The sequence below is a fragment of the Antennarius striatus genome, chromosome 14 (genome assembly GCF_040054535.1).
Source record: "Antennarius striatus isolate MH-2024 chromosome 14, ASM4005453v1, whole genome shotgun sequence".
Lineage (NCBI taxonomy): Eukaryota > Metazoa > Chordata > Actinopteri > Lophiiformes > Antennariidae > Antennarius > Antennarius striatus.
Window position 1 is genome coordinate 202315 of NC_090789.1, and position 10186 is coordinate 212500.

The following is a 10186-nucleotide window of genomic DNA, read 5'->3' on the forward strand; positions in this document are numbered from 1 at the left end:
ACACACACACACACACATGCATGTAAAATTTTAAAAAAATGTAAAACACACTTTAATGAAAACATAAATCTGTTGATTTTACAGAGAAATATTTACATGTCCACTGTCTGTGGAGATGTCACAGTTCATAACGCCTTCATAACGCCTTCATAATGCGTCATGACATCATGATGACATCATGATGTCATGTTGAGGACATGCTTGTGATTGAACAAAAAAACACGTCCAGCCGATTGATCAGGTGATTACAAGCAGTTAACTGAGGAGCAGGACGTCACTGATATGAGCATATTACCTATCCACCATCAGATTATGAATGCACCACCAGATTACTATTCCATCTTCAGATTATTAATCCACCATCTGATTACTATTCCGCCTTCAGATTATTAATCCACCATCAGATTATTAATCCACCATCAGATTACTATTCCGCCTTCAGATTATTAATCCACCATCAGATTATGAATCCACCACCAGATTACTATTCCATCTTCAGATTATTAATCCACCATCAGATTACTATTCCACCATCAGATTATGAATCCACCACCAGATTACTATTCCATCTTCAGATTATTAATCCACCGTCTGATTACTATTCCGCCTTCAGATTATTAATCCACCATCAGATTATTAATCCACCATCAGATTACTATTCCGCCTTCAGATTACTATTCCACCATCAGATTATCAATCCACCACCAGATTACTATTCCATCTTCAGATTATTAACCCACCATCAGATTACTATTCCACCTTCAGATTATTAATCTACCATCAGATTATTAACCCAATATCAGATTACTATTCCACCTTCAGATTATTAATCCACCATCAGATTACAAATACACCATCAGATTATTAATCCACCATCATATTATTAACCCAATATCAGATTACTATTCCACCTTCAGATTATTAATCCACCATCAGATTACAAATACACCATTAGATTATTAATCCACCATCAGATTATTAACCAACCATCAGATTACTAATCCACTACCAGATTAATCTGCTGCTCTCTGGGTTGATGGGAGTTAAAGTTTTAAACGGTTCTCAGAAAAGAAGACTACACTTCCCAGAATCATCCCAGAATCCTTTGCTCAGATGGCAGCCACTGGGTTCCAGACTCTCGTCAGAACTGGTCTTCGCGGTGGACATGCAATTGCCGCTGAAGGTTTGGGCCGCCAGTACCCCGTGTTTGTGGAGGGCGGGGTCTCCCTGATCGTGGGGGGCAGGGTCTCCCTGACCGTGGAGGGCAGGGTCTTCCTGTCTTTGGGGGGCGGGGTCCTCCTGTCTTTGGGGGGTGGGGTCCTCCTGTCTTTGGGGGGCGGGGTCCTCCTGTCTTTGGGGGTCAGGGTCCTCCTGTCTTTGAAGGGCGGGGTCCTCCTGTCTTTGGTGGGTAAGGTCTTCCTGTCTTTGGGGGGCGGTGTCCTCCTGTCCTCAGGGGGCGTGGTCTTCCTGTCTTTGGGGGGCGGGTCCCTCCTGTCCTCGGGGGGCGGAGCCTCCTCCATCACCTCCATCACCAGGATGCGGGGGCCGGTGAGGATGAGGCGGCTGATGGTCCTGAAGTCCAGGTGGAGGACGTTTGTGCCGTTGACAGAAACGACCAGCTGACAGATCTGCAGAGAAGAGGCGGAGTCAAACCCTATCCACACCCCCTGACTACATTTCCCATGATGCCTACCTTCATGCCAGCAACAGCAGCTGGTCCGTGGGGCTCCACTGCCTGGATGTGACACGGCCGGGCCCCCCTCACCACGAACCCCCACCCCACCTCGTCGCCGAAGACCTGGAAACAGGAGAGGTCAGCAGGGGGCGGAGCCAGCAGCTTTGGCTCCTCCTCCTCTACGCACCCTGAACATCTTCTTAATGAAAGGAGCTCCTGGCGCTCCCAGCTCCTCCACACTGACTGGCCTCCTCAGCACTACACAGGAAGGAGAGGCATGAGCCGGAGAACCTCAGGAGAACCTGAGGAGAACCTCAGGAGAACCTGAGGAGAACCTGAGGAGAACCTGAGGAGAACCTGAGGAGAACCTGAGGAGAACCTCAGGAGAACCTGAGGAGAACCTCAGGAGTACCTGAAGTTGCTGCTCTCACCTGATCGGGGGCTAGTGAGCACAGGCGGGGGGGACAGAGAGGATGAGGAGGAAGATGGGGACCATGAGGAGGAGGACGAGGAGTTCTGGGGAAGACCTGCTCCCATGCTGGATCCACTGCTGCTCCTCAGCTGGAAAACTTGACAAAGACCTGGGTCCAGCCCCGCCCCCTGTGCAGGAGAGACTGATGGGAGAGGAGGAGGAGGAGGAGGAGGAGGAGGAGGAGGAGGAGGAGGAGGAGGAGAAGGAGGAGAAGGAGGAAGAGGAGGAGGAGGAGATGAGGTTTCATGTTGACTTCTGTTCAAACATGGCCATTGCCGTGGCAACGGTTGCTAATGGACAGATCAGTCGGTCTGGGAGGAGGACAGACAGCTGACCCGACCCGTCTGACAGGTGGGCGGGTCCAGCACCACCGCCGCGTCGCCGTGTCGCGCCCTGACCCACTTTGAGGGTCGGTCAGGGGGCCTGGAGGTACCTGACTAGTGCAGATGGAGAAGGTCAGTGTCACGCTGGCCCTCCCCCTCCTCTTCCCATCTTACCCGGTTCCTGAGTGTAACAAAAGTTAAAATTTGACCTTGACCTACTTTTCTCAAGGTCAAGGTCATCCTCTCATCTCCGCCCCCTCTGCTGCCTGAGTCATGTGTTTTTGTTTCATCTTTCTGAACGGTTGTGGAGACGTCGGTGGACTGATGGACGGACGCTGACGTTACATCACCGCTTTGAGGGGGAGGGAACAACAACAGCCTGTACAGTCAACACGCTGCTGATCGCCCCCTCCTGTCCTGACTGATCGGCTCAGCTTACCGCTGATCAATCAGGTTCCTGATCAGCGGTCCTGCTGGTGACAATCTCCTCTGGTCACTGACCCCCCATGATCAGTGAAGAAGCTTCAAGAACAAAGCTGAGTCAGGCATTCCACACCAACCCCCCCTCGCCCCCAATCAGGTCATCCCTCACTAATCAATCACCCTCGCTAATCACATCATCCTCGCTAATCAATCAACCCACCTGGTGGGTCTGACAGCTTTTCTGTTCTGGATTGATCAATCACGATCAATCCAGAACAGAAATAACAGAAACTGATTCAAAACATGAACAGAAAGAATTTAATCCAGTAATCTATCGATCATCAATCAATCAGGACCAATCAGGACCAATCAGGACCAATAAGGATCAATAAGGACCACTCAGGACCAATCAGGACCAATCAGGATCAATCAGGGTCAATCAGGATCTGTCTACTTCAGTCTGAACTCAGTGAAGAACACACTAGCGGGTCTGGTCCTAAGCGGGTCTGGATCCAGCGGGTCTGGTTCCAGCGGGTCTGGTTCCAATGGGTCTGGTCCTAAGTGGGTCTGGTCCTAAGCGGGTCTGGTCCTAAGCGGGTCTGGTTCCAGCGGGTCTGGTTCTAAGCGGGTCTGGTTCCAGTGGGTCTGGTCCTAAGCAGGTCTGGTTCCAGCGGGTCTGGTTCTAAGGGGGTCTGGTTCCAGCGGGTCTGGTTCTAAGCGGGTCTGGTTCCAGCGGGTCTGGTCCTAAGCAGGTCTGGTTCCAGCGGGTCTGGTTCTAAGCGGGTCTGGTTCCAGCGGGTCTGGTCCTAAGCAGGTCTGGTTCCAGCGGGTCTGGTTCTAAGCGGGTCTGGTCCTCACCTGGGTCTCTGTGGGTCCGGTGGTGGATCATGTCCTGAGTCTGAGCGTCTGCTGGAGAATGATCGGAGAGTGTACAGGCGGTCCTTAAATACACCGGGGGGGGGGGTACTGGGGGAGGCAATACGGGGGGCAGGACGGGGGGCAGGACTGGGGGCAGGACGGGGGGCAGGACGGGGGGCAGGACGGCTACAGAAACAGTGGTTAAGAAAACACGCTAACAGCTAACAGCCTCTAGAGGGTTAACATTTACCAACATATTTACACAACAAGCAGAAGATGTTTGTCAACATCAACAAACCAAACAGCCTGAAGGAACCTGAAGGAACCTGAAGGAACCTGAAGGAACCTAAAGGAACCTGAAGGAACCTAAAGGAACCTGAAGGAACCTAAAGGAACCTGAAGGAACCTGAAGGAACCTAAAGGAACCTGAAGGAACCTGAAGGAACCTAAAGGAACCTGAAGGAACCTGAAGGAACCTGAAGGAACCTAAAGGAACCTGGAGGAACCTGAAGGAACCTAAAGGAACCTGAAGGAACCTAAAGGAACCTGAAGGAACCTGAAGGAACCTGAAGGAACCTAAAGGAACCTGAAGGAACCTGAAGGAACCTGAAGGAACCTAAAGGAACCTGAAGGAACCTAAAGGAACCTGAAGGAACCTGAAGGAACCTAAAGGAACCTGAAGGAACCTAAAGGAACCTAAAGGAACCTGAAGGAACCTGAAGGAACCTGAAGGAACCTAAAGGAACCTGAAGGAACCTAAAGGAACCTGAAGGAACCTAAAGGAACCTGAAGGAACCTGAAGGAACCTAAAGGAACCTGAAGGAACCTGAAGGAACCTGAAGGAACCTAAAGGAACCTGAAGGAACCTAAAGGAACCTGAAGGAACCTGAAGGAACCTGAAGGAACCTGAAGGAACCTAAAGGAACCTGAAGGAACCTGAAGGAACCTGAAGGAACCTAAAGGAACCTGAAGGAACCTAAAGGAACCTGAAGGAACCTAAAGGAACCTGAAGGAACCTAAAGGAACCTAAAGGAACCTGAAGGAACCTGAAGGAACCTGAAGGAACCTGAAGGAACCTGAAGGAACCTAAAGGAACCTGAAGGAACCTAAAGGAACCTGAAGGAACCTAAAGGAACCTGAAGGAACCTCACAGAACCTAAAGGAATCTGCGGAACCTGAAGGAACCTAAAGGAACCTGAGGACCCTGAAGGAACCTGAAGGAACCTGAGAAACCTGAAGGAACCTGAAGGAACCTGAGGACCCTGAAGGAACCTGAGGACCCTTAAGGAACCTGAAGGAACCTGAAGGTCCCTCCTGTGCTGTATCTGATCCGTGAGCTGATAACGGGTCCAGAGCAAACATGTGACGACATGAGGAACACGCAGACAAAAGAAGCACACACTTGTCCGGAGACCACAGGGTCACATGGGAGTAATCTGATTACATTCAAAGCAATCTGGTGGAAGTAATCTGATTACATTCACATCTGATCACTCGACAGAAACCAGAGAACAATGACCCAGAATCCCCGGCTGCACCTGGACAGGTTCACCCCCGCTGACAAGTCGCCCCCCCCCTTCCAGACCAGACCCCCCCTCCAGACCGGTCCTGTCCATCGACCGGTCGTCACTCTGCTGTCAGAGGTCAGAGGTCACCACTGCTGACTGGTCCAATCAGAACAAACAACCTCCAGCTGCCAATCAGACACAGACAGGAACAGACGTCCAGCCAATCAGAAGCAGGGAAGCGGAACCAATCACAGCGCTGCACACCTCTTTACTTGATGTCTTCTCTGGGTGCCACCGGGGGCTGAGACCCCCCCTGCTTGCAGCAGCAGAGGTAGTGCTGCCCCCTTCTGGACAGGCGCTGCTAACGCCGCTGTGGACAGTCCATTCACTTCCTGTCACGTGATCAGTTTCCTGCTACGCCTCACGCGGCTTCCTGTTTGACGGCACGCCTTTACTTCCCATGTCTCTGGTTCGCTCCGCCTGCAGACGCCGCCCAGATGAGAGGCGGGACTCTGGTTGCTAGACAGCCAATCACAACAGACTGAAGGAGGAAGTGTGGAGGCGGAGCAAAAGTAGACAGGAAGAAAAAAAATATTAAAAATATTAAATATAAAAATACAGGAGTGGTCACCACGCCTCAGCCGATGATGTCATCATAACAACAATAACCCCAAACACAAATAAACACGCAAATAACAACAAACACAAATAACAATAAAGCCATAAACAGACCACAATAAACACAAACACAAACACTCAAAAAACAATGAACAAAAATAAACAAAAAAAATAAACACACAAAAATAAACACACTTCTATTTAACAATGGAAACACAACACTAACACTAACCCCAACAACACAACACTAACACTAACCCCAACAACACAACACTAACACTGAGCCCAACAACACAACACTAACACTGACCCCAACAACACAACACTAACCCCAACAACACAACACTAACACTAACCCCAACAACACAACACTAACACTAACCCCAACAACACAACACTAACACTGACCCCAACAACACAACACTAACCCCAACAACGCAACACTAACCCCAACAACACAACACTGACCCCAACAACACAACACTAACACTAACCCCAACAACACAACACTAACACTAACCCCAACAACACAACACTAACACTAACCCCAACAACACAACACTAACACTAACCCCAACAACACAACACTAACACTAACCCCAACAACACAACACTAACACTGACCCCAACAACACAACACTAACCCCAACAACGCAACACTAACCCCAACAACACAACACTAACACTAACCCCAACAACACAACACTAACACTGATTCCAACAACACAACACTAACACTGAGCCCAACAACACAACACTAACCCCAACAACACAACACTAACCCCAACAACACAACACTAACACTAACCCCAACAACACAACACTAACCCCAACAACACAACACTAACACTAACCCCAACAACACAACACTAACCCCAACAACACAACACACACAACTACAACTGAAACAGGCTGAGTCAGCAGCTGGTGAACTACAGTCCAACACACACACTGTCCGTTCTAGGCTCTTCTCCAGTGGTTAGGGTTAGGGTGTTGGTTAGGGTGTTGGGTTAGGGTGTTGGGTTAGGGTTTTGGGTTAGGGTGTTGGTTAGTGCGTTGGTTAGGGTTTTGGGTTAGGGCGTTGGGTTAGGGTGTTGGGTTAGGGTGTTGGGTTAGGGTTAGGGTGTTGGGTTAGGGTGTTGGGTTAGGGTTAGGGTGTTGGGTTAGGGTGTTGGGTTAGGGTTAGGGTGTTGGGTTAGGGTGTTGGGTTAGGGTTAGGGTGTTGGGTTAGGGTTAGGGTGTTGGGTTAGGGTGTTGGGTTATGGTGTTGGGTTAGGGTTAGGGTGTTGGGTTAGGGTTAGGGTGTTGGGTTAGGGTGTTGGGTTAGGATGTTGGGTTAGGGTGTTGGGTTAGGGTTAGGGTGTTGGGTTAGGGTGTTGGGTTAGGGTTAGGGTGTTGGGTTAGGGTTAGGGTGTTGGGTTAGGGTTAGGGTGTTGGGTTAGGGTTAGGGTGTTGGGTTAGGGTGTTGGGTTATGGTTAGGGTGTTGGGTTAGGATGTTGGGTTAGGGTGTTGGGTTAGGGTTAGGGTGTTGGGTTAGGGTGTTGGGTTAGGGTGTTGGGTTAGGGTTAGGGTGTTGGGTTAGGGTTAGGGTGTTGGGTTAGGGTTAGGGTGTTGGGTTAGGGTTAGGGTGTTGGGTTAGGGTTAGGGTGTTGGGGACCTCAGCCCTAGATTCTCACTAACAAACTGCTGAACTGTCTCTTCATTGCAGACACACCTCTCGACCGAGCTAAAGAACCAATGAAGGCTGAGTTCAGAGCAAAACCTAACCCCCCCAGGTGGTGCTAGAGAGAGATGGATAGACAGTGAGGGACAAGGGGAGGGATACGGGGGGGAGATACAGAGGGGGGGGGGACGTGGGTGTGTGTTTGAGGTAAATATTAACTCTAGTCTGAAGTCCATCGTCTCCTGGCGCTCTAGTGGGGGTTACCACAGTCCCTGTCGTGACCTCATGACCTCCCGGTCGTCTCCTCTGGTCCAGAAGCTCAAATACAAGCAGTGATGCCCCTTGTCAGAAGCCCCGCCCCCACCACAGGTGTGTGTGTCTATTGTGGGTGTGGTCTCTGGCGGGTGACGATGGGCCATGAGGTACCAAACCAGAGACCGCCGGACGTCCAGAAGCCCCCCAGGGGTCATTGTCTCCTCAGCCCTAGATGGACCAGCTAGTGCAGAGAAACCAGTTCAGGCTCCACTGGTTCATTAATATTATTGATTGTTCAGCCTTTGATAGAGAAATGATCAGGATTTCTCCTGCGATGATCAACGGATTGGAAGTCAATAGATTTCCGAATAAACCTGATCAATCACTGGAATCAGGTTTTACTATTTCTTCATTCTAAAATAATTTAGTTCACAGACATGTTGATTATTGATTAATGACTAAAGGTTGTTTATTGTCTGTAGTGATTGATTATTATTATTAGAGGCTAGGGTTAGGGTTAGAATTGGAGTTAGGCTAATCCTAACTCTAATCCTAACTCTAATCCTAACTCTAATCCTAACTCTAAGCCTAACTCTAATCCTAACTCTAATCCTAACTCTAATCCTAACTCTAAGGCTAACTCTAATCCTAACTCTAATCCTAACTCTAAGCCTAACTCTAATCCTAACTCTAATCCTAACTCTAATCCTAACTCTAATCCTAACTCTAATCCTAACTCTAATCCTAACTCTAAGGCTAACTCTAATCCTAACTCTAATCCTAACTCTAACCGCTGCTCCAGAGTGCTGCTGTGTGGGTGGAGCTATGAAACATTACATTCCTTTATCCACAGAGCTCTACTGGAGGCGTTTACCTGTTGGCACCTGGTGACACATCACTGCCTTTGTTTATTACTGTTTGTTTGTTTGTTTGTTTGTTTGTTTGTTCAGAGGGGTGAATTCTACAGGATGAGTGTCCATGAAACCTGGACGGGTTGGTGCACCTGTGGGCGGGTCTGGGGTCAGGTATCGGTGGGCGGGTCTGGGGTCAGGTGGCGGTGGGCAGGTCTGGGGTCAGGTATCGGTGGGCGGGTCTGGGGTCAGGTATCAGTGGGCGGGTCTGGGGTCAGGTATCAGTGGGCGGGTCTGGGGTCAGGTGGCGGTGGGCGGGTCTGGGGTCAGGTGATGGTGGGCGGGTCTGGGGTCAGATATCAGTGGGCGGGTCTGGGGTCAGGTGGCGGTGGGCGGGTCTGGGGTCAGGTATCGATTGGCGGGTCTGGGGTCAGGTATCAGTGGGAGGGTCTGGGGTCAGGTATCAGTGGGCGGGTCTGGGGTCAGGTATCGGTGGGCGGGTCTGGGGTCAGGTGGCGGTGGGCGGGTCTGGGGTCAGGTGATGGTGGCCGGGTCTGGGGTCAGATATCAGTGGGCGGGTCTGGGGTCAGGTGGCGGTGGGCGGGTCTGGGGTCAGGTATCAGTGGGCGGGTCTGGGGTCAGGTATCAGTGGGCGGGTCTGGGGTCAGGTATCGGTGGGCGGGTCTGGGGTCAGGTATCAGTGGGCGGGTCTGGGGTCAGGTATCAGTGGGCGGGTCTGGGGTCAGGTGATGGTGGGCGGGTCTGGGGTCAGGTATCAGTGGGCGGGTCTGGGGTCAGGTGGCGGTGGGCGGGTCTGGGGTCAGGTGATGGTGGGCGGGTCTGGGGTCAGATATCAGTGGGCGGGTCTGGGGTCAGGTGGCGGTGGGTGGGTCTGGGGTCAGCCGGTGGGCGGGGCCGGTTCTCATGAGGGCCCTTCTCCTGGGCTCTTGAGTCTTGAGGACTCTAGAGCCTCGGGGCGTTTCTGGTCGGGTTGGGGGGTTTGTGATGTCACGACCCGTCAGAACAGAACCTCCTTTGTGTCTGTGGCTCCGCCCCCGCTCAGCGGACTCCGGAGCGTCACCCCGACCCCACGGCCTCTGTACCAGAACACAGCTGTCACCGTTACCTCATGAGGGGGTGGCGCAAGAGGCAGGCAAACAACCGGGGGGGGGGAGAGAGACAGAGAGACAGAGAGAGAGAGACCGGAGGGGGAGGCAGGGGGAGGGAGACCGGCGGGGGGGTGGACTCCTGCTCCATCGATCCACAGACTCACCGGCCGTCGGTCTGGGATCAGTCGGTGTTTCGGTACCGGAGGGACCGTCGGTGTGAAGATGCTACCGGACTGTTTGGTACGGTAAGACCGTGACGGTCGGGTGTCGTTGGGGTTAGAGTTCATGGGGGTCCCCGCTGCCCCTCCCCCGAGAAAAGAGCTCGTGCCGATAGACTCATCGACCCGCGAGGGACGAGGCGCACTTTGACTCGCGCGGAACGAAAACAAGAACGAGAAAAACCGAACCGTTCGACCGGGTGTTCGGTCCG

At 51.7% G+C, this 10186-nt stretch overlaps 1 protein-coding gene across 2 annotated transcripts in view; it reads left to right on the plus strand.

Moving 5' to 3' along the window:
• Positions 1-9882: 9882 nt before the first annotated feature.
• The window catches only part of enpp2l (ectonucleotide pyrophosphatase/phosphodiesterase 2-like), a 16345-nt gene continuing 16041 nt past the window's right edge, over positions 9883-10186 (plus strand). For both annotated transcript variants that reach the window (XM_068332867.1, XM_068332868.1), the window contains exon 1: positions 9883-9996. In XM_068332867.1, coding sequence (XP_068188968.1) covers positions 9979-9996 — 18 coding nt within the window. In that variant the 5' untranslated portion in view covers positions 9883-9978. The remainder of the gene's footprint in view (positions 9997-10186) is intronic.